Source organism: Arachis stenosperma, chromosome 7 (assembly GCF_014773155.1).
Source record: "Arachis stenosperma cultivar V10309 chromosome 7, arast.V10309.gnm1.PFL2, whole genome shotgun sequence".
Classification (NCBI taxonomy): Eukaryota; Viridiplantae; Streptophyta; class Magnoliopsida; order Fabales; family Fabaceae; genus Arachis; species Arachis stenosperma.
The window spans coordinates 12581567-12607395 of NC_080383.1; the positions used below are offsets into that span (position 1 = coordinate 12581567).

Sequence of the window (25829 nt, forward strand, 5' to 3'; positions counted from 1 at the left end):
GTTAGTTTATCATAATAACTTGTATTTAATGAGTTAAAAGAAATAAATCGGGAAACACTCTCAGAAGCATACCACGTCAGCTCCATCATTAAATGCAGAAATCCGATTTTTATATAATAGAATAGATTTAGGAAAATATCTTTATTATAATTATATAAAATTAATATTTAATACATTATTAAACTACTTATCAATTATTAATCAAAAATATTTTTAATTATTTTAATGAATAATGCATAATTATCCTAATTTAAGAAAATATTTTTATTATAATTATATAAAATCAATATTAATGCATTATTAAACTAATTATTAATCAAAAATATTTTTAAACATTTTAATTATATTCATTTTAATTATATTAATATCCTTCTAATTCTTGTTCATTATCTAATAATTTTATTAGTGGCAAATTGTTAATCCATTTATATTGATAATAATAATAATTTTATTAGGATAAATATCAAATTCTATTCCTAATATAAAAATATAAAATTTAATTCCTTCCATTTTTATTTTACCACTATAAAATACCATGTATGCTAGAAGAAAATATCATCCTTTACCAATTACTCTTTCATTTGATAGCTTTTACAACAATTTTTTTCTTCCTATGAGGCGTCGTTGCAAGAAGACAACTATCATGGACACAAACTACCACTCTCTCCAACTTTCGTGCTCATCATTCGGAGCTATATAAGATATGTTATCTATGAAGTATTTATAGACCATGGTGTTATCGTGTATGTGTAAATAAAAAATATTTTGTATTTAAATTTAAGTCATTTACCTGTTTGTGGTATATTGTAGTGTGAAATTACTTTCAATATGTGTTGTGTAATGATATTATGTCCTAATTTAAGCTTTTACTTTAGAATTGTATTATGATTTTATCTCATCATTTTTTCTTATATATCAAGTTGATGTATTTTTATTTATTATTATTATTAAAACGGATGTGATATGAAATGTATAAAAAAAACTCTCACATTTAATTTATTTTATTGTAGTCTTCTATCTATTCTATTTATTTTTATTTTCTTCTTATTCATTTTATTTTCTTTTTAAAAGTTATATAATTTATTATAATTTATACCAATCTACTTATAATACTAAAACTGGATTTTCTCCCAACTTATGATGGTGAGGTGCCATTTTCTCGTGAATCTATTTTTCCTCCAAAATGATTGCACTATTTTTCTTTTTTAAATTTATTTTTAAAAATTATCTTTAATTGATATAATTATATTATAATTAGTATTTAATGAATGATACATAATTATACTAATTTAAGATAATCTCTTTATTATAATTATACTAATCTCTTTTAAATTTATTTCAGAAAATTATCTTAATTATAATTATATAACAATATTATACTTAGCATTTAATGAATAATTCATAATTATACTAATTTAGAAAAATATCTCTATTATAATTATCTAAAATCAATAATTAATGCATTATTAACCAAATTATCAATCAGAAATATTTTTAACTATTTTAATTATATTGATTTTAATTATATTGATATAATCTTATTGTTTATTCATTATCCTAATGTGACACCCTCACTATCAGAAGTCACGCTTCCGGCTGCGCTACTCTGATAGCAAGGAGTATTACGACTACTTCACATACTAAATACTAAAATAGGAGCTTGTGACTCGACACTGTGTCGCTGATTTCCTTGAAAACTGGAAATAAACACTTTAACTTAAGAAAAAATACAAATAGGCATAGATTCATATACAAGACTCCTTACATAATAATTCAATATATTATACATATAAAACATACAATTCCTATCCCTCTTACAAACTTGTAATAATAAGGACGAGGGAAGAAAATAATCTAATTAATACATCAGTATATAAACCAAACACAGTATAACTCTTCTTAATGCTTCTTCATCCGGTTCCTGAAAAGGTAAAGCTGTAGGGGGGTGAGAACCTAACCACACGGTCTCACCACTGAGTTTTAAAGTTGTCATAAGAAGATATTTATTAAAAAAACTGTTTTCAACCTCAGTGATTATCATTGCCTTATGAATTCTGTTCTTAAAACCAATGGGTAATCATTCAAAACCTTTTCGAAGAAAATAATGTTTAATCTTTCAGAAATTCGAAACCTTTTTTTTTCTTATAAGAAAATCTCAATCAGAAACCAACCACGCAATCAAGTAACACAATCATTAATCCAACACCAAAGTTTATTCTCAAATGTAGCACGCCAGGACAAACACAAGCAAGACAGACAAGGAAAACACAAGTAGGAAGCAGTTACAGCAAATAGTTCAAGTAGCAGTTAAGAACAGTTTAGCAATTAGGAAAACCAAAACAAGTTCAAACCCAAGCAAAAGCATGCAAATGCATATGATGCATGCCTGTCCTATGGCTGATGAGGCTCATCTGTCGGTTATCCAGCCAACCCGACAAGTCTGAATTGTACTTAGACTGTCCCCCGACGTGCATCCCCAAGAGTCTATGCATAGCTTTTTCTCAAATAATCAATATTACTCAATGGGGGTAACATTCCCGGGAATTTATATAGTGCCCGGTCACACACTTACATCGTAGGGTCAACAGAGTATCGAGTTTTCAACCTGGTACACGTGGTGGCAAGCCACGGCACTTAATCCAGGGAACCTCGTATCTCAGATATTTCAAATTCATAAGCCATGTGAATAATTCAAAGTTCACATATCAACATTCTCAACACCATAATCATTCATCAATCCAAATCTCATTTCCAAGTTCTTTTCAAAGCCATATTTCAAATAAAATCCTCATCATCCTCTTTTTCATTCTGTTCGTTAACAATCTCAATTCCAAAACAAAATTCTTTCTTTGATAGACAAATCAATCTTAAAACGTATAATGCTTAAAAACAAATCTTTTTAATTAATTACTTTAAATAAAACTTTCAATTTTATAAAATTTCGGCAGCATCTCCTCTAAAACTCGAACACTGCCACCCTTTTCGGGTCCCATCCAAACATTTCTCAAACCTTTTCTCAACCATTTTCAAATCTCAAACATTTTCCAGAATTGAACCAGTTCCAATGTCAAATTATTTTCAAATCAACCAATTCTAACAATAAAACTCTTTTTAAAATCGAATTAGCTCAAATACTAAATCGGTCATAAAATCAAACCAACTCACAATCAAACTACTCCCAGAATCAATTTATTTTGATATCTCAAATTATTTCCAAAATTGTTTCATTTATATTACTAAGTAAACTCTAAAAACAAGAAAATCCACCTTTCTTAATAATCAAGTAAATGACATTCCAAACCGGTTTTTATCCATAACCACACACCACTCACGCAATCAAGCACCCAATAATTCAGTCCAACAAACCATCACATCCATAAGACAAATATAATCACAGAAGTAAATCTCTTTGCATCAATATCTATTTATCACAACTCTGTAATATAAAATAGATGTTAAGAAAACCCCTACCTCGATACGCGAAACCATAATCCAAACGCGTCAACTGAACTCGTTTCTCTCAGCCCAAATTCAGCAGCAACTGAAGCCTCTGCTCCGCTTGCTTTCCCAAAAGCAGAAATAGCTTCAAATGCTACGTGTAAGCTCGGCTTTTGATCTCTAACACATCAATATCGCAAAGACTTTAATACACGTAACAGGACACTAATGCGGAGGTTTTTCGAAACGTAAATACTTACTATAAAAGAACACATAGCAGCAGCGATTTCAACACCGCTTGGGCGGTTCTAATGGTGGCCCAGGACAGAAAAACTTGCAGTGACCATGTGATCATACATCCTGACACGGATAATCTCAGCAACCACCCTCACGGTAAAAACCAACTTAATAGACAAAGAAGCTGAAGCAAGCTTAGTGCTTACCACACAGATAAAGACTTCAATGGAGGTTCCAGGCGGCAACGGTGTTGTCCGGCGACAGAGGCACGGCCAGAAGTTACGGTGGTTCAATGGCAATCTTAATTTTGACATGAAATCATCGGAACTCAACCCTACACTACCAACAACTCAGAATCTGTGACAACTTATATCGAAATACTGATTTCAAAGCTTCCGGAAACAAAAAAAATGCTTACCCAGAAGATAGAGGTTCTCGCGGCAGTTTCCGGCGGCCACATCCACGGCGGTGCAGCCCAGAACGGCGACGATGCATAGCGGAACAACGTTTTTCACCTCTATCGCGTCCTTCTCTTCCTCGAGTTCTCTTTCTTTCTCTGGCACTCAAAGACGACAGCGACCGTGGCTTCAACGGCGGCGGTCGAAGTTCAGCGACAACGGAGACCAGGCGCGGCGGCTGTAGCTCCTCCCTTTCCCTATCATCGCGTCTCCCTTTTCCCTAACAACAATGCGGCGGCAAGGTGCGGGCTCGGGATCCATGGATGGGGCTGCAACGACAATGACGGCACAGCTTCTCACATGCAGCAGTTCGATTGGGCAGTGGCATGGTGCAAACAGCAAGCGCAGCCGGCAACCAGTGACGCGGTTGGGCGTGGCGCGGCGGCGGCGAGCTACGCGGTCTTCCTCTCCCGTCAGTTCTCTCTCTTCTTGGATCTCTTTCTCTCTCAGTGATGTTTGTGAACTCAATGAAGAGGGGAGAAGGAAATTGAGTGGCGGTGCTGATGGAACATAGGAGACTGTGGGTGTTTGAAAATAGGGTTAGTTTTGGTTGATTTGGGGATTTAGTGTTTTGGTAAAAATTAGGTATATGGATAGTTTGGTAATTTTAATAAAATTGGAGCATAAAGTATTAATATTTGAAAAACTAATTTAATATTTAAAATTACTTTAAAATACTATTTGTGGTATAAAAATACTAATTGATTCTCAATAAATTACTCCAATTGAAAATACACGGTAATATGATTAATTTTCTTTATCTTTAACATATAGTATTAAATGATATAAATTAAATTATCTAAAACCAAATCATATAAAATTCTTATTATTTCGTAACTACCAATTTTATAATTTAAATATAGAAAATAATTCAATAATTATAAAATTAGGTGAAATTCTAATTAATTATCAAAACTTGATTTAATTTTTGATTTAATTAACTTTAATAAAATAATTTCTAAGAATAAAATTTCTAATGAATATATTAATTGAAATTAATTCATAATAAGATTTATTTGAAAATTCTGGGTCTTACATCCTACCCACCTTATAAAAATTTTCGTCCTCGAAAATCGATACAAAGTAAAAAAAAGATTTCATATTATTTCACTCTTGAACTTATTAAAAAAAACAAAAAGTTCTCAGTATATATATTCATATAATTTCAGATATCATAATTTTCATATGGGATAAAAATATAAAGGGTATAAGTATGATGTGAAACAGAAGTTACAAGATAGGCTTGATGTACAAGATTATATGTTTCAAACATGTGATGGTAAAGAAAGGCGGCAAAAGGTTATAAAATAAGTTGGGGTTAAAACGATGTACTTAATGTCCGTATACTAATCTCATACCAACTTCAGAGATACAAATATTCAAACTTCAACATAACTTATCTCCACCATTCTCAACTGTACTTTATTAGGCAACTCATCCAAAGGTTCTCAACTTTGTTACACTTTACAAACCTTATTACTGGTCATCAGTCCCACATCAACAGAACTCTTTCACGTAAAATAAGGTTTCACAATTCCCTGTGACGTCGTACACTTACGAGTTTCACCTTTTGCGTTCACCAAACGTACCCTAAAGAATTACGTGTCGTTTACTAAGTCCAATAGGCACATAAGATACTAAAACTAATCTCGAGTATACTCAGAAAGATAACAGATCTTAGAAAAGAAAGAAAAGTAATAAGGACCGTGTTTGCGAGAATTTGAAAGAATTATTGAAATCACAAATAGACAAGGATAAACAAGTAATGAAGAATGTTGGAAAAAGGATCAACCGATAACTTTAAGGGTAACTCTTGAGTTGAAGGAATTCGATAGGATCAATAATATGAAAAACAACACAGTATTTTGAAACGAATTCAAGCTAAATCAAGAAATATGAGGTTTACAAAAGAAGAATATCCAAACTAAAAACAAAGTTTGTATAACTCAAGAGTATGGTTTGAAAATATTTTCGAATGCATTGTTCATAAAGAATGGAAAACTTAAGGGAAAATCATTTCATGTTCTGAAAGGAAAAAAAATGGGTAACAAACATCCTTCAAAAGATTAATAAAAGCATAAATGTAGCATTATTTCAATATAAATTCGAGTCGAAATAGATTACACAAACTTTGTAAATGAAAAGATTAATTTGGCTAAGAGCTAAAGTGTATTTTTCTCTTTTTCAGGCATGTATGAAAACTACAATCTTGTTGGAAAAAAACTTGACATAAAATTTTACTCATAAAAGAAAAGAAGAAAAGATGATGCATTACAATCGAACAGGTTTAAATCACATACAGGAATTTTCAGAGTATGAGATAAAGGAGTGTAGGCTGAATTGAAAGCGATTTTATTAAAACTTTAATAGGCGGTTATATCGCCCCGAAACAAGTTCGAATCACATTAAAGAGAGGCACTGCTCAAGTAAAGCAATTCAAAGTTAGGGACAACTTTGCTTAAAAATAAATCGAAACTTGTTTAAAAAGGTTTAAAACAAAACTCTAATAATATACTTGAAGTCACAACTTTATGAGGATGTTCAATAATATTAAGATGCGCTAAAAAAGGAACTCAATAACTTAAAAAGTTGATTTAAAACTTAAATTTCTTTAAAAGAATTCAAAATTTCTTCAAAATGGTTCAAACCACCAACAAATAAGAATGGTCAAAAGTCATGAAGTATGTCGGGAGGAAGAATCAAAATGCAATTAGGAAAGAATTTTAATTTCAAAGAAATCCAATAGAAACTATAGAGAAAAACTGGGCAATTGTTTACAAAATTCAATAAAATCATCAAAAACGTAAATATTACATCATTTAAAATAAATTCAAGTCGAACTAGATTATGCAAGATTTGTGAAATGAAAATTAGTTAGGCTAAGGATAAAATTTTTCATCGGAAACTTTGAAAAACTTTTAAGATAATTAAATAAGAATTGGCATAAAAACATAAGCTAGGAAATCAAGTTGTAACCCTAAGAAAGAATTTTGAATTTAAGAACTTCGATAGGAAGAATCAAGAGGAAGAACGATACTTTTATTTAAACCGGATTTTGAGTTGAGGGGAAAAGAAGACTAAAAATCAATAATAGCGTTTACAAAGAATGGATTATCTAAAGAAGGAATGAATTCTTTTTCTCAAAAGAAATACAAAAAGTTTAAATAAGGTATTACATCAAAACAATCGTAGTTAAAATAAAATATGCAAAATTTGTAAAATAAATTTTAATTGGGCTATGAATAAAATTTTATTTTATTTTGCTTTAATATTTCTTTTTTTTTTAAGAATCTTGAAAAATACTCGAATGTAAAATCACATAAGAATATATTTAAAAATTGTGATAAGGTTGAAAATAAATCAAGTTGTAGTTAATAAAGGAAATTCAAAGTAGAAATTGTTTTCTATAAAAGAATAGGTGAAGCTTTACAGATAAACAGATTTAAACCATATAAAGAAATTTTAGAATCCATGTAGGAAAGTATATGCTAAATTTAAAAGTAATCTTATCCAAAAATTTGAAGGATGATTGGGAAACACAATTAAGAAAAAGATCAATTCAAAACTTTTCCAATCCAAAATAAGCTCAGATTACGTTAAGGAAATACACAGATTACGTAGAGAAATTCAAGGTCAGGATTTATAATGTCGAGAATTTGAAAGATAATCAAGAATATGGAAAGTTTAAGGTATACATTAGACATGAAGCAAAAGTATCAATTTACAAAGTTAGCTTAGTTTGAATCATAATTTTCAAGGTTCAAATCGCTCAAGATTTAAAGATCATGCATTATGCCAAAACAAGTTCAAGATCATATCAATGAGCATAGGATTCTTAAAGAAGAGTATAATCAATAGTAAAGACAGATATTTTTAAAAGACTCAAACAAATTCTTAAGAGTACAATCAAATAAGATTATAGACAAATAATGAAATACGGTCGGAGAATGATCAATCATGATTCAAGAAAGGAATCCAAGTCAAAGAACTTCAATGAGGATAGTAAACAAAAAAAAGAAACGATATGCCAACCTAAGCGACGTAAACAAGAATCATAAACCAAGCACGAAAAGCGAACCCTAGCATCCGCGAACCACGTGACTCGCATTAACCATTACTTATCAATTCCTTTTCGCCTATAATAACCTATTAACTTTCCCGTTCACATAAGTCATCAACATTAAGTTGGCCAGACTTAACATCAACAGATATGCAACGGTAAGCTAACAACGTTAATTAATAGGCAGTCATGTGCTTAAAATTCTAGTTCTCGTTATTCAAACAAGACCTACTACATGATAGACTCTCAGAGTATGCAATTGAAGCATAATCAGTCCATTCCCAAGGCTCTACAGGAAAGACAGCTCTGATACCATAATGTGACACCCTCACTATCAGAAGTCACGCTTCCGGCTGCGCTACTCTGATAGCAAGGAGTATTACGACTACTTCACATACTAAATACTAAAATAGGAGCCTGTGACTCGACACTGTGTCGCTGATTTCCTTGAAAACCGGAAATAAACACTTTAACTTAAGAAAAAATACAAATAGGCATAGATTCATATACAAGACTCCTTACATAATAATTCAATATATTATACATATAAAACATACAATTCCTATCCCTCTTACAAACTTGTAATAATAAGGACGAGGGAAGAAAATAATCTAATTAATACATCAGTATATAAACCAAACACAGTATAACTCTTCTTAATGCTTCTTCATCCGGTTCCTGAAAAGGTAAAGCTGTAGGGGGGTGAGAACCTAACCACACGGTCTCACCACTGAGTTTTAAAGTTGTCATAAGAAGATATTTATTAAAAAAACTGTTTTCAACCTCAGCGATTATCATTGCCTTATGAATTCTGTTTTTAAAACCAATGGGTAATCATTCAAAACCTTTTCGAAGAAAATAATGTTTAATCTTTCAGAAATTCGAAACCTTTTTTTTTCTTATAAGAAAATCTCAATCAGAAACCAACCACGCAATCAAGTAACACAATCATTAATCCAACACCAAAGTTTATTCTCAAATGTAGCACGCCAGGACAAACACAAGCAAGACAGACAAGGAAAACACAAGTAGGAAGCAGTTACAGCAAATAGTTCAAGTAGCAGTTAAGAACAGTTTAGCAATTAGGAAAACCAAAACAAGTTCAAACCCAAGCAAAAGCATGCAAATGCATATGATGCATGCCTGTCCTATGGCTGATGAGGCTCATCTGTCGGTTATCCAGCCAACCCGACAAGTCTGAATTGTACTTAGACTGTCCCCCGACGTGCATCCCCAAGAGTCTATGCATAGCTTTTTCTCAAATAATCAATATTACTCAATGGGGGTAACATTCCTGGGAATTTATATAGTGCCCGGTCACACACTTACATCGTAGGGTCAACAGAGTATCGAGTTTTCAACCTGGTACACGTGGTGGCAAGCCACGGCACTTAATCCAGGGAACCTCGTATCTCAGATATTTCAAATTCATAAGCCATGTGAATAATTCAAAGTTCACATATCAACATTCTCAACACCATAATCATTCATCAATCCAAATCTCATTTCCAAGTTCTTTTCAAAGCCATATTTCAAATAAAATCCTCATCATCCTCTTTTTCATTCTGTTCGTTAACAATCTCAATTCCAAAACAAAATTCTTTCTTTGATAGACAAATCAATCTTAAAACGTATAATGCTTAAAAACAAATCTTTTTAATTAATTACTTTAAATAAAACTTTCAATTTTATAAAATTTCGGCAGCATCTCCTCTAAAACTCGAACACTGCCACCCTTTTCGGGTCCCATCCAAACATTTCTCAAACCTTTTCTCAACCATTTTCAAATCTCAAACATTTTCCAGAATTGAACCAGTTCCAATGTCAAATTATTTTCAAATCAACCAATTCTAACAATAAAACTCTTTTTAAAATCGAATTAGCTCAAATACTAAATCAGTCATAAAATCAAACCAACTCACAATCAAACTACTCCCAGAATCAATTTATTTTGATATCTCAAATTATTTCTAAAATCGTTTCATTTATATTACTAAGTAAACTCTAAAAACAAGAAAATCCACCTTTCTTAATAATCAAGTAAATGACATTCCAAACCGGTTTTTATCCATAACCACACACCACTCACGCAATCAAGCACCCAATAATTCAGTCCAACAAACCATCACATCCATAAGACAAATATAATCACAGAAGTAAATCTCTTTGCATCAATATCTATTTATCACAACTCTGTAATATAAAATAGATGTTAAGAAAACCCCTACCTCGATACGCGAAACCATAATCCAAACGCGTCAACTGAACTCGTTTCTCTCAGCCCAAATTCAGCAGCAACTGAAGCCTCTTCTCCGCTTGCTTTCCCAAAAGCAGAAATAGCTTCAAATGCTACGTGTAAGCTCGGCTTTTGATCTCTAACACATCAATATCGCAAAGACTTTAATACACGTAATAGGACACTAATGCGGAGGTTTTTCGAAACGTAAATACTTACTATAAAAGAACACATAGCAGCAGCGATTTCAACACCGGTTGGGCGGCTCTAATGGTGGCCCAGGACAGAAAAACTTGCAGTGACCATGTGATCATACATCCTGACACGGATAATCTCAGCAACCACCCTCACGGTAAAAACCAACTTAATAGACAAAGAAGCTGAAGCAAGCTTAGTGCTTACCACACAGATACAGACTTCAATGGAGGTTCCAGGCGGCAGCGGTGTTGTCCGGCGACAGAGGCACGGCCAGAAGTTACGGTGGTTCAATGGCAACCTTAATTTTGACATGAAATCATCGGAACTCAACCCTACACTACCAACAACTCAGAATCTGTGACAACTTATATCGAAATACTGATTTCAAAGCTTCCGGAAACAAAAAAAATGCTTACCCAGAAGATAGAGGTTCTCGCGACAGTTTCCGGCGGCCACATCCACGGCGGTGTAGCCCAGAACGGCGACGATGCATAGCGGAACAACGTTTTTCACCTCTATCGCGTCCTTCTCTTCCTCGAGCTCTCTTTCTTTCTCTGGCACTCAAAGACGACAGCGACCGTGGCTTCAACGGCGGCAAGAACGGCGGCGGTCGAAGTTCAGCGACAACGGAGACCAGGCGCGGCGGCTGTAGCTCCTCCCTTTCCCTATCATCGCGTCTCCCTTTTCCCTAACAACAACGCGGCGGCAAGGTGCGGGCTCGGGATCCATGGATGGGGCTGCAACGACAATGACGGCACAGCTTCTCACATGCAGCAGTTCGATTGGGCAGTGGCATGGCGCAAATAGCAAGCGCAGCCGGCAACCAGTGACGCGGTTGGGCGTGGCGCGGCGGCGGCGAGCTACGCGGTCTTCCTCTCCCGTCAGTGCTCTCTCTTCTTGGATCTCTTTCTCTCTCAGTGATGTTTGTGAACTCAATGAAGAGGGGAGAAGGAAATTGAGTGGCGGTGCTGATGGAACATAGGAGACTGTGGGTGTTTGAAAATAGGGTTAGTTTTGGTTGATTTGGGGATTTAGTGTTTTGGTAAAAATTAGGTATATGGATAGTTTGGTAATTTTAATAAAATTGGAGCATAAAGTATTAATATTTGAAAAACTAATTTAATATTTAAAATTACTTTAAAATACTATTTGTGGTATAAAAATACTAATTGATTCTCAATAAATTACTCCAATTGAAAATACACGGTAATATGATTAATTTTCTTTATCTTTAACATATAGTATTAAATGATATAAATTAAATTATCTAAAACCAAATCATATAAAATTCTTATTATTTCGTAACTACCAATTTTATAATTTAAATATAGAAAATAATTCAATAATTATAAAATTAGGTGAAATTCTAATTAATTATCAAAACCTGATTTAATTTTTGATTTAATTAACTTTAATAAAATAATTTCTAAGAATAAAATTTCTAATGAATAAATTAATTGAAATTAATTCATAATAAGATTTATTTGAAAATTCTGGGTCTTACACCTAAAATTTTATTAGTGACAAGTTATTATCTTAATGGTGACATATATTAATAATAATAATAATAATAATAATAATAATAATAATAATAATAATAAAATAAAAATAAAAAGATAGAAAATTATATTTTAGAGAAATATAAATTGATTATTAATAATGATAATTATATGATTAATTTTTAGTAATCATTAAATATATTTAATATAAATAACCAAGTTTAATTAATTAACAAATGAAAAAAATATTATTGCATGATTGTAGAAGCAACAATAAATATATGCATAAATAACTAATTTAATATTAAAGATAATTCAATATATATATATATATATATATATATATATATATTAATAACCAATTTAATATTAATAACAATAATTATCGTTATTATTCAATAATAATAATAATAATAATCATCTTTCCTTTTATTAAAACACTCATCTAATTGAATTAATATAAATATTTAATGAAAATAAAGGATGCATTTTTTGGCTTGAAGGATAATACAATCGAATATTCTTGAAAATTTTAAAGCTTTGAGTATATATTCTTCCTATATTAATATATGCATGCATGTTACCTCATTTTTTCCATAAATGAAAAATAATATTTACCCGTTAAATTTGTTAGTTACTCAACCGTTTCATCTTATTTATTGTGATTGAGATTGATATATAATCATAAAGATTTTTTTCCTCCATTAATTTTAATAAAGAAATCATGACATAAAATAAAATAAAATGAAGTCAGTATCTACTTTTTTTCTCAATATTTTTTATATTTACGGTAAATATTAAATGTAAAAAAAATAATATTAATTATTATCACTTTTATTTATTTACATTCATAGTTAAATTTAATATAATTATATAGTAAGTCTCTATAATTATAATAATTTATCTATTACATATATAGCAATTATATTATATATAATTATATATCTCCTCTTTTATATATACTTAACAAGTATTTCTATTTATATAATCTACTTAATATATTAAAATTGGGTTTTTTCTCAACTAATGAGAGTGAGGTGTGAATTTTTCATGAATTCATTTTTCCTCCAAAATGAATGCATTTAATGAATAATGCATAATTATACTAATTTAGAAAAATATCTTTATTATAATTATATAAAATCTATATTTAATACATTATTAAACTACTTATCAATTATCAATCGGAAATATTTTAATCATTTTAATAATAATAATAATAATAATAATAATAATAATAATAATAATAATAATAATATAATAATAATAATAATAATAATAATAATAATATACTTCTACTTAATATACTAAAATTGTATTTTTCTCTAACTAATTGAAGTGAAGTGTGAATTTTTCATAAATTCATTTTTCTTCTAAAATGAAAGCACTATTCTCTCTTCTAAATTTATTTTAGAAAAATATCTTTATTATATTTATATTACAATTAACATTTAATGAATAATATATTATTATACTAATGTAGGAAAGTATATTTATTATAATTATATAAAATTAATATTTAATACATTATCAACTAATAAAAGCGAGGTGTCAATTTTTCATGAATTTATTTTCTCTCTAAAATAAAAGTACCATTTTCTCTTCTAAATTTATTTTAGAAAAATTAAAATTCCATGCTGAATATAGGTGGCAAGTTAAAAAAAATAAGTAAGTTAATGGAATCAAATCATATTTCTATAACATATATAAGAATGTATATTTTTATTATATAAAAATTGAATTTCTGCACTTCATGAGCTTGGCATACTTCTTAGCGTGTTTCTTAATTTATTTTTTATAACTCATTGAATACAATTTATTCCAGTAAATTAATTATATCAACTAATTGATTTGATTAAGTATTTAAATATCACACGATTTATTATAATTTATATCTATCAAATAATTGTAATTTATTATATCAATTATTTTAATTCATTAATTTATAAGGTACATAATAACATAGATAATTTATTACTTATACTGATTAATTAAATACAATAATTTGTTACTTATACTGATATGATGGTGAGGTGTCATTTATAACAGCCCAGACTACCCGCTAGCACATTGATCCGGGTTCTGGCTCTGATACCATATGTAACAGCCCAGACCACCCGCTAACACGATATTGTCCGCTTTGGTACACAAGACCTCACGGTTTTGCCTTTGACGATAGGAATGCTAGCCGAAATCCCCCACACTCTCTCTTCAAAACACGTCATGCTAGGAAAATGTATCTACACCCTTATAAAGCATGCTTCGTTACCCTCCCCAACCGATGTGGGCCTTACAGCATTTCTCATGAATCTATTTTCTCTCCAAAATGATTGCAGTATTTCTCTCTTTTAAATTTATTTTTAAAAATTATCTTTAATTGATATAATTATATTATAATTAGTAATTAATGAATGATACATAATTATACTAATTTAAGATAACCTCTTTATTATAATTATACTAATCTCTTTTAAATTTATTTCAGAAAATTATCTTAATTATAATTATATAACAATATTATACTTAGCATTTAATGAATAATTTAAAATTATATTAATTTAAAAAATATCTCTATTATAATTATATAAAATTAATAATTAATGTATTATTAATCTAATTATCAATCAAAAATATTTTTAACTATTTTAATTATATTGATTTTAATTATATTGATATAATTCTATTTTTTATTCATTATCCTAAAATTTTATTAGTGACAAGTTATTATCTTAATGGTGACCTATATAATAATAATAATAATAATAATAATAATAATAATAATAATAATAATAATAATAATAATAATAATAATAATAATAAAAAGATAGAAAATTATATTTTAGAAAAATATAAATTAGTTATTAATAATTGGTTATTAATAATGATAATTATATGATTAATTTTTAGTAATCATTAAATATATTTAATATAAATAACCAAGTTTAATTAGTTAACAAATGAAAGAAAATATTATTGCAGGATTGTAGAAGCAACAAAATATATATATATATATATATATATATATATATATATATATATAACTAATTTAATCTTAATGATAATTCAATATATATATTAATAACCAATTTAATATTAATAACAATAATTATCATTATTATTCAATAATAATAATAATAATCATCTTTCCTTTTATTAAAACACTCATCCACTACGGCAGAGGCGGATGTTAGCGGCGAATAAACAGTGGCAACGCCCATAATCGCCGAGAATTTGAAAGATAGCGGCAGAAGTGAGTGGCGGTCTAGCAGATGCCGCCATGCACCACTAGATAGCGGCTGGCCAGTGACAACCGCCGCTCATTTGGCAGCGATTTCTTCAACTCCCTTCTTTTAGGCGTGACTTCTTGGCGCGAAGAGAAGCAACAGCAGAGGCGCGAAACACGCCCACCCCTCGTTCAGCAACGTATACTGGCATATACTTCAAGAAACGCCGCTAGGTAAATTTCAATTAATAGTTTGAATTCCCTCTTATTCGCGTTTCCACCAATTGATTCCCCCCAAATTGTTCAGAAATCCGCGAGTTGAAGTTTGGAGCGCGCCAAACACATAGGAGCAAAGCCCTAATTCATCAGTGGAAGAACCCACCCAGGTGACCCCCTTATCATAATCCAATTTGTGAGTTCCCCCTTGTCATGTTACAGCTATTAATCGACTACCCCAATTTTGCTGAAACCCCCAATTTTTGAGCTTTTGCCCATAATTACAGAAGCCCACCAAGCTGCCATCCGTGCTTCTCATCAATCGTGGGTGAAAACAGTTCCACCATTCTCAGCCATCCGCCAAGTTGAGCTATCGCCATATCGTGGCATCTCCCCTTTCATCTGGTTCGTTCTTTAATAACTGATCTTTCCTTCTTGTTTACATTCTTGGTTCAGAAGTCTGATCGAGAGTTTGTCTATATATTATGCCAATTTGGGTTAATTGATGCTGTTTAGAGTTAGGAATTTCTTTCATTCGACTTGTTCTACAATGAGCAAGCTCAGCTCGGTAATCAGTTTTATGTTTCTGTCATAACTTAAACTATTTGAACACTTCAGATTTGACTAGCTAGATAGCTAATTGATCTTAATTACCTAGCAGATTGTAATTTTATCTTGTAAAAGATAATTCTAATCAGAGTATACATACATTTGTTCACGATCAGCAAGAATGGGTTGCTCTGTTATTTTTTCTATTATCTAGACACCTCGAGTACCTTTCGCATGATGTATAAGAATTGCCAACACTATGAGTAAGGATCTGCAAAAGACACTGAACCAAGAAATTTATTGCAGGCTGAGAAACAAATAAACTTGGCCAATAACTAGTCTAATGCTAATTCATTTAGTGGTTAGCATTATAGTTAATAGTTGGGGATACAACTTGGGGGGAAAAGAGAACTACATTATGTCATTGTTTAATACTGTTTCGTAAACTATAGTACAACATTTTTAAGGTCAGAAAAATCTTTCTTCAGAAAGGAACACTCAAAGTTATTGCATTTATAGTATGCTACAAAAAGAATCACAATGCACGGTACTAGACAATAAACTGATGATTCAAAATTTATATTTATAGTTTCAGATTTTAATTTATCCAAATCTGTTAAAACCCAATCCTTTCGTTACTCTGTTATTCAATAAACTGATGTTATTTTTCACCTTCTAACTTTCTGCTTCTCATATTTTTAATTTTTTATGTTATCTTTTATCCAATTATACTCTTTGCGGTTGGTTTTAAATATTTGATTAATCTTGTATAAAAGATAATATTTGAAATTTTCTTAAATATTCAACATTATTAATTGCTGAATCAAAATGTAAAGATGTCAATAAATAGAGAGAAAAATAAAGACTAAATAAAGTAACTTGATTTGCATGACACTTTAAATTTTAGTTTAAATAACTTTGAGATATAAAGAATAACACTTCATTTAGAAAGATAAAATAGATTAATACATAGATAATTAAGGGGGATAAAAACAGAGTAGGTTGGAGTTGCGAGAAATAGATATAGATGATATACAATAACAAATAATTAAATTTGAAATTCAAGGATACTTGTGATTGTCTTGTATTATAAATTTATAAATTTCAAAATAGATTGACTGAAGTTTATATATATTAGATTTGTACTAGAGTTGGAAAATTAGGCGCTAAATTTGTATCTGCATAAAAAATATTTAATGATTAATCCTGAGATATATATTCATACATTGAAGCAGGTAATACTAGTCCAAAGTGTGATGCATCTTTACATTTTGTGCAGGAAGCGACGTCGTTTGGTGTCGGTTGCTAACTACTGAGCAAAGCAATTGCCAACTCTTGTTTCACTCTCCGCTCCGCTGTTTATACGAGCTTCAACATAAATATCAGCAGAAAAGCTCCTAGAGCACACTCTGAACAAGGTTAACTTTCTTCTGACTCTGTTATTTGTTATGATTATGATGATGTTGATTTGTTATTGTTGTTCTACTCATCTCTTGCGTAGGTGAGTAGTAGAAATGATCAGTATATTATTTATTAAAAGGAATAGATTAAGTATGAATTCAAATTGATTCAAAGTACAATATTATTGAAGTGTTATAAGAAATATTCACAGTTGGCAACTTCTCAACACCACAACTTGGCCCTATTATCAGTATTATTAAGTGTTATAAGCAATATTCTTTTAATTTTTTGGATATTCTTGGAGAATTGCTGATATAGAATATTGGGGAATATTGGGTTGGTGACATCAATTTTTGCTTCGTTATTTGAACAAGTTGAGTCTGGGTTATAGATTTATTGATGCGGACGATAAATGGGAAGGGTGATAGCTAATTGACTGAAATTCTACTCATGCTTTAGGGATAACTTATGTAGGGTACACAGAGAATACATATATAATCAAGCCAATTTTGACAACTACTAGCACTTTGTTATTGATTCTTCCAAGTGACAATTGATCCTTGGTAGTTTTATTTTTCACGTGCTCTGTTCCTGCTGGGTTATTTGTGCAATACAAATTGGTTTTTTTGTTTAGCAAGTTTGCTAGAAAAGGGTAACCATTTATTTCGGGAAAATATGTATCTGTTAAATCTGATCCATCCAAATGGCTTTGATGGAACAATTTTACATTTGCTTCTTAGTTGATGCTCTTTGAAACTTGTACATTTGATTATACAATTCTTATTTCTTCTTGCTGCTCGGTTCCTGAGTTAGCTGCATTTTCAATGGGACTGGTTTATTGTGTCCGGTAAATTGATTCTATCAAAGCTCGTTGATTGTACTTTCTGTACATTGTGAACCTAGTTCTTTTCGATGTTTGGCAGCATTCATACATGTTTAGATCTGATTGATGAACGAAATATAAAATACAAGAGGAGTGTCTAAGTTCTAACAAACATACATGACACATGGGTCTTTATTGTTAGTATTTTGTGAAGCTAGCTAGCTTCGCTAGTTTATATATTAATTATTAGCAGAGAAAGTGCTGTACAGAAGAGTGAAACAGTTTTGATGTTTTTACAAGTATGTATATAATATTGGACTTGTGTTATACTTTGTGTGATTCATTTGGCTTAACATGTATTTAATTGACTCCAATTTCTGTTCATTGATGAAAGTGTCCCCTTTCTTTTTCTGCCTTGGTTAAAACAGTTTCCCTTTTCATTGCAAATGCACCCAAAATTTCATAAGATCTCAATTATATGCTTTATTATTATTACTATAATAATTATTATCGTAGCATCTTCTTCCATGGCTCAAATCCAAATAAAGGTACCCCAGTAATTCGTGTGTACCAGGTCCAGTTGCAATAAGTTTTAGTTTCATACAGTCATAGCCATGCCGATTTTCTTGTTCTTTATCAGAATTCAGATTCTCACGTTTAAATGTTCTTGTTCGAACTTTGTTTTCCCCAAGTAAATAAAATATTGGGTTTTTCTTCCTGTGCATTATTTATTTTTTTTTATTTTCTTTTACAATGAACACGTTATTTTTCTTACACGCTAGAAGACAGCACAAGATGACTAGTTATATTTATTTCACTCGCTAGCATTTTTTGGTACCCATATGTAACATTCAATCCTGTTTTCTTTTTCATATTTTGAGATCATTTGAATATCCCGTTCTCTGTGCCTTATGATGGATTAATTATAGTTATTGTTTAATTTATTTTTTATTTTTAACAATTATTTTTTATTTCCTTTTTATCTTTTAAGGGAGTATTTCTTAATATTTTCATTTTTTGGACTTGGAACCAGCACTTCTTTCTACCAGTATTTTTAAAAGAAAGCACAGAATTTTACAATGAGTAAGAATCCTTCCAATTACCTTTCCTGTGCTACATGTTATCCGGGATGCTAATAACTTTGTATCTTTTCCCGTTTTGAGATATTCCGTCTTATAATTGTGATTAACTGTGGTTATTTCTCTTTACACATATCCGAATTTTATTTCAATAGATTTCTTAGTGTTATGCATCTACTTACTGTATATTTATTTGTTCGTGCTATTTCATTTAATAAGACATCGATAAGAGTTGGATTACAAAGCCACGAGGTAGTGCAGAATACAGGGATGGTCTGAATAGATTTCTTGATTTTGCCTTTGCCAATGCATCATCGGATGTGATGATACATTGTCCATGTCCTTTGTGTGGGTTCCGGTTTTTCCAAACTAGAGAGGATGCTTACGATCATCTTCTGATGAAACCCTTTCCCCCTAACTATACCTTTTGGTTACATCACGGTGAGAGGACCGTAGACGAGAGCTCTAGAGATACAGAAACTTTAGAACCCACTGAAAACTCAGGAAATCAAATGCTTGACATGGTCCACGAGGCCTTCAACATTCCGGGACTGCAGGGTGATAATGAAAACATGATGGATGAAGTGGTCGGAGATGGTGCGGAAGGGTTGCCGAACTTATCTGACGAGCCTAGCCGCGAGGCTCGTGCCTTTCAAGAATTGCTTGAGGATGGCGAGCAGAGATTATATCCAGGATGCTCAAGATTCTCGAAGCTGTCTTTCTTGGTGAGACTTTACCATATCAAGTGCATGTGCGGAGTTAGCAACAAGGCTTTCGGATTGATTCTGGAGCTATTGGGGGATGCCTTTGAGCATGCAAGGGTTCCGAAGACCTTGCACGATGCTAAGACGATCATAAGGAAGCTCGGTATTGAGTACAAGAAGATAGATGCATGTCCAAATGACTGCATGCTATATACGGGTTCCGACCATGACCTCTCCAGATGCAAAAGGTGTGGAGCATCCAGGTGGAAGCAAAAGACCAGGAAGAATTCCATTGTAAAGATCAACGCCGTTGTCAAGAAGAATGGAAAACCTCAGGCGGCAAAAGTTCTTCGTTATTTTCCTCTGATTCCACGGTTGCAGAGATTATTCATGTCTAGCAAGACAGCCATGGACATGTTGTGGCACAAGAGAGGAACCAACTCTGACGGTTACATGAGGCATCCCAGGGATGGCGAGGGTTGGAAGTCATTTGACAGGAGATACACTGACTTCTCTGGCGATCCGCGCAATGTTCGCCTAGCCTTGGCCAGTGATGGCTTTAACCCTTATGGAAACCTCAGTTCAAAGTACTCAATATGGCCAGTGATTCTTATTCCGTACAACCTACCCCCATGGATTTGCATGAAACAAACCAACTTCATTCTCTCTATGATAATTCCCGGTCCTAAAATGCCTGGTAATGATATAGATGTCTACCTATAGCCCCTGATCGACGAGCTCAAGCTGCTGTGGGCCGGTGTAGATACGTATGACGCCAGTGAGAAGAAAACATTCAAGATGCGAGCTGCACTGATGTGGACTATCAGTGATTTCCCTGGCTTGGGCAATTTATCTGGCTGGAATACTTATGGCGGGAGAGCTTGCGCCACGTGCAATTTGGATGCCGAGACTAGGCGACTCACCTTCAGTCAGAAATGGTGTTATATGGGTCATCGTCGCTTTTTGAATCGCGATCACAGATATAGACAGGATCGGAGTAGATTTGATGGCAAGGTAGAGGATAGATCCCCACCTACCAAATTGACTGGTAGGGATGTCCTGAGACAATTGGAGGGTGTTCCCATCTCACAAGGCAAGGTGCAAGCGATGGGCGGTAAAAGAAGGCGCGGACAGCAGACCGTGGTCCAAGACGAGTCTCCTTGGAAAAAGAGGAGTGTATTCTTTGATCTGCCGTACTGGGAGAACAACGAATTACGTCACAATCTTGACGTGATGCACATAGAGAAGAATGTATGCGACAACATTATTTTCACCATGTTGAACGAAAGCGGTAAGTCCAAAGACCACCTAAAAGCTCGAAAAGATCTCCAATTGATGGGCATCCGGCAGGATATGTGGCCAATTGAAGGTGGAAAGTATCCTGCTGCAGTCTTTACCATGCGGAATCCAGAGAAGGATGTCTTTCTTAGGACAATCAAGAATGTGGTCTTTCCAGACGGGTACTCTAGCAACATCTCTCGCTGTGTTGATTTAAAACAGCGCAAGTTATTCGGCTTGAAGAGTCATGACTGCCATATCCTAATGGAACATCTACTTCCAATTGCGTCAAAATACGTGTTGCCCACCCCAGTGTCTGCCGTCGTGGCTAAGTTATCAGCCTTTTTCCGACTAATATGCAGTAAATCCATTGATCCTCAACAACTTCCTCTCCTTCAGGATCGTGTGGTCCATACTTTGTGCCACATGGAGATGATATTTCCACCTTCCTTCTTCACAGTTATGGTTCATCTAACGGTGCATTTGGTCGAGGAGGTCCGTATTGGTGGCCCAGTGCATTACCGATGGATGTACCCAATTGAGAGGTAAAGATCTACTTAAGTTTTCTCGACCACTATAACTAGGATTGTTGTCACCTATTAATTTATGTTATTTACTCGAAGGTACCTAGGTCGTCTCAAGCAGTACGTGCGTAACATGGCACAACCAGAAGGATCGATTGCAGAGGGCTACTTATCCGAGGAGATTCTCACGTTCTGTTCAAGATACTTAGATAATGTCGAGACTAGGATCAACCGACCGACGCGCGTTGACGACCGACCGAGCGATGCTCCAGAGAGCGAGATTGCCGACATGTTCCCAGAGGTTGGAAAGTCGGTCGGGGCAGCTTCATATTTTACTCTAACAGCAACCGAACAGCTTCAAGCACATCGTCATGTACTGGTGAATTGCAGTGCTGTAGAGAAATTCTTGGAGTAAGTACAACAGCCTAAGTTCTAAAATTATACAGTTAGCCAATTTGGGTATTGATAGAAATGAACTTGAACAAACTTTGTCTATGCACAGTGAGTACAGAGCCTTCACAAAGAGAAAACTGCGAGGTAAAACAAGGTCGCAGTCTCACATAGATACTGTTGTGCACAGAGAATTTTCGAACTGGTTCAGGCATAAGGTAATCTATAATATCTCAGGATCCTACAACCCTTTGATGCCTTCTTGTCTCTAATGGTTCAATGTCAGGTCCAATATGGAAGCACGGATCATTCGAACGAGTTACAGTGGCTCGCCTGCGGTCCCCGTGCTCAGGCCAGTCGCTATCAGGCTTACAACGTCAATGGATTTAAATTCAGGACCATGTCGAGGGAGGAAGGGATGAAAACACAGAATAGTGGGGTCTATGTCACTTCGGATACTAGAAGTTATGCAAGTAAACGGGATGCCAATGTTGCTGTTGGCGGTGTCTCGTATTACGGGAGATTAGTAGACATCATCGAGCTAAATTACAGCGGTCAATTCACTGTAGTATTGTTCAAGTGCCTTTGGGCGGACACTACGTCGGGCAGAGGCATCCGGCAAGATGTTTTGGGCCACACCTGTGTCAATTTTGCCAATCCTATCCACACCGGTGATCGAGAAGACGATGAGCCGTATATCTTGGCATCTGAGGCGCGTCTTGTGTTCTACGTGGAGGATGAGGTGGAGAACGGATGGAGTGTAGTGGTCCATGTGAAGCCAAGAGATTTGTTTGACATGGGCGAAGATTATGAACATTGTGAGGTCGACCTTCATCCACAGTCCTGTATGAGTAGCCTCCCTGAATTTGATGTCGAAGGCCTGCGGTTGACGAGAGACGGCGATTTAGAAGAGTCCACCATCGAAAGGGTTGAAGATTGTGAAGAGGCCGCCGAATCCTAAAATGCTGTTCTCCATCATGCATGTAGTTCATATTTCAGTAGATTGTATTTTAGTCATATTCTCCGACAATAGGTTGATTTGATCGAATTATTTTAGATTTTTCAAAACGCATCGTCTCATATGAAGCTCTTTTATTTATCTGGGTTTTGACAACGCTGTTTTCTATCCTTTAAGACTTCCTACAGTCACATTTTTATATTGTCTTTGTACATTCTTTCTATATTTGGTGGATTATCAGGGAAATTGGAGACCAGAGACTTCTTTCTCATTACCAGAAGCCATTGGTTCGCAGAGAAGATGATAGAAGCGTCTCCGTTCTCTTCGTTGGACCACGCAACGTCCTTTGCAAGGCAATTGTGGTTCAAAGAGTCCCGCATACAATCATGGTTGGATGCGTTCTCTGGACAAAGTCACCTTTTTCGAGCCATTAGTTATGCACCTGGTTCAATGATGAAGGTTTGTTTGCCGCTGCACAGTTTAATTTTTTAAACCATTTTCTTATTTGTCAAAAGAAACCATATTCATGTGGTTATTCTAAAATTTTAGGAAATGCTTCATTGGGACCGAAAGTACCGGGCTAAATTTGGGTTTGAGTTTATAACAAGTACGGAAAAGTGGTGCTCACAGGAAATACTTGACGAGGTGAAGGTAAATATTCATGTTTTACCATCCTTTGCCTTGGCATGATGTGTGCTGGCTCAATTTGGGTTTCATATTCTACTTATTGCTCAATATTTTACTTTTGGAAAATGAAATTTACTTTTTTTCATAGCTGCAGTACTTATACATTAATTATGCTTGTTTGTGCAGTCACGCTATGAGAACTCTCTTGTCGTTGAACTGGATTATGCAGCACAGGAGGAATTTAAACTCATAGCAGTCGGCCTTGAGCGACTATGGGATAGTAAGAAAGACTCGGATTTTGTACTGTTTATATGATCTGTTTATGTCTAATCCACTATAAGCTTGACAAATCTTATATAGAATTATTTAATTAACCCATACATGAATGCAGACTTATATATATATCATCACTCTACCTTATCTCATGTACATATAAGATTGTATCTTTTTTATATTAATTCTAAAGACTCGGCCTAGTTGAATTGCATAGACTCTCCATCCCAATTTGGAGCGTATTTGAAGTAGGGGTCACCCTTGGCTTCACTAATTATAATCCCAATGTTGTCTGATTAAAGAAGTTATTGACTCTATTAGTTAAGCCATACTGATTAGTAAATTCACACACTAGTTCCTCCTAATCCGGGCTTGTTTGGCTACCTTGCACCTCTCAGGAATGTCTCGAGACAATGTACAAAAGGAATCTGAATACCCGGTGGAGGTGGTTCCAGATTCGTTGGAAGGAGAGAATGTTGTCTCCTCCGAGATCTCTGAGGGCGAAGATTCTGCTGGACGTAAGGGTTCGATGCTGTCCTACGACCTCAATAGAACACCCGAAGAGAATGAATATCCATATAGTGGAATGTCTCCCGAGGAGAAGAAGGCGTGGCACTTGGCTACGTGGGCAACAAGATACTTGAATCCTTGAGGGAAAAGCTTTGGTTTAGGTGAAGGACTTAGAGTCAGGTTGCATATGATAGCGGAGACAATACTATGCTATATTCATTAAGGAGAAAATAATTTTATAACTATTTTATCATGGCACTTTTATCTAGTTCTTGTTTTAAGTTTTGTACTACTTAGCTAATTTACTATACATGCACTATAATAATTTGATGAAGTTTGGATGAATCATTGCTAATGAGTATGTTAGTAATACTTATCAGATATATACTTATTAAACTTGCGTACGACAATTGAGGCTTTCTTTGTGCAAATATTATATGGACAATATAAATCTAACATACACTTGTCAGGTTTCGTATAAATATATTAAAATACCCAGACTTTGTCCATTGTCATCATTTTAGCCAATTTTTTTATGTTTAATAATTCTAGTGTTGATTTTGGGTTATTTTATATATAACTTGTTACTGCTTCTAGATATATTTCTATTTTAACAATAAAACCCAGGAGTTAGCCTAAATAACAATTTATAATTTCGAAAGAAAAACTCCACAGGAACATTTCAACCACAATTATTTGAATCAAAATATTCTTCTAGACAGATCCACAAAGTTTTGATCTCAGCAAACACAGCCATAACCAGTGGACCAAGTTTGAGTTCTTCTTTGGTGGTGTTGCCTGTTTCAATGAATTTTGAATTCTTATAGAAATGGACAAAGGAAATGTTGTTGCTTACCCATAGAAGTGCTTGTTTTGTACTCAAAATTGGTGAAGCTAAAATATTCATGATACATACAAAAACAACAACAAAACATGCATAGAGAGAGCAGGGGAATACGAGGAGAAAGATAGATAGATAGATAGATAGATAGATCGATAGGTAAGGAGCTTTGGTTTGCCTTAGCAGCACGGGCACCTCAAAGTGACTCGTAATTGGGGAATTGGACAGTCCTTGTATTTATATTTTGGTCAACATTATGATATTAATTTTCAGATAATTTATTTATCTAATTATGTATGAAACATGG

At 33.2% G+C, this 25829-nt stretch overlaps 1 protein-coding gene and 2 long non-coding RNA genes across 4 annotated transcripts; 1 reads left to right on the forward strand and 2 right to left on the reverse strand.

The window, feature by feature from the left end:
• Positions 1 to 1737: 1737 nt before the first annotated feature.
• On the reverse strand, positions 1738 to 3880 carry LOC130940275 (uncharacterized). The gene is made up of 3 exons (XR_009070260.1): positions 3699 to 3880; positions 3472 to 3618; positions 1738 to 1935 (listed from the first exon to the last, which is right to left on the reverse strand). It is a non-coding gene; the product is annotated as an uncharacterized LOC130940275 (long non-coding RNA).
• Positions 3881 to 8116: 4236 nt separating this feature from the next.
• LOC130940273 (uncharacterized) lies at positions 8117 to 11096 on the reverse strand. Of its 2 annotated transcripts, XR_009070258.1 has the most exons (5): positions 11044 to 11096; positions 10832 to 10959; positions 10649 to 10748; positions 10422 to 10566; positions 8117 to 8885 (listed from the first exon to the last, which is right to left on the reverse strand). It is a non-coding gene; the product is annotated as an uncharacterized LOC130940273 (long non-coding RNA). The 2 variants fall into 2 exon arrangements; XR_009070259.1 differs by lacking the exon at positions 8117 to 8885 and having other exon boundaries at positions 10542 to 10568.
• Positions 11097 to 20919: 9823 nt separating this feature from the next.
• LOC130939400 (uncharacterized) lies at positions 20920 to 23274 on the forward strand. The gene is made up of 4 exons (XM_057867508.1): positions 20920 to 21944; positions 22023 to 22334; positions 22426 to 22531; positions 22600 to 23274. The coding sequence occupies exons 1-4, from the start codon at positions 20920 to 20922 to the stop codon at positions 23272 to 23274; spliced, it is 2118 nt and encodes a 705-aa protein (XP_057723491.1).
• Positions 23275 to 25829: the final 2555 nt, after the last annotated feature.

What these genes read in the sequence shown, in the direction of transcription:
- LOC130939400 (XM_057867508.1), top strand. Translation starts at nt 20,920, where the DNA reads ATGCGAGCTGCACTGATGTGGACTATCAGTGATTTCCCTGGCTTGGGC. An exon ending in TGGATGTACCCAATTGAGAG is followed by an intron (nt 21,945 to 22,022) that starts GTAAAGATCTAC and finishes ATTTACTCGAAG; the next exon opens with GTACCTAGGTCGTCTCAAGC. An exon ending in GCTGTAGAGAAATTCTTGGA is followed by an intron (nt 22,335 to 22,425) that starts GTAAGTACAACA and finishes GTCTATGCACAG; the next exon opens with TGAGTACAGAGCCTTCACAA.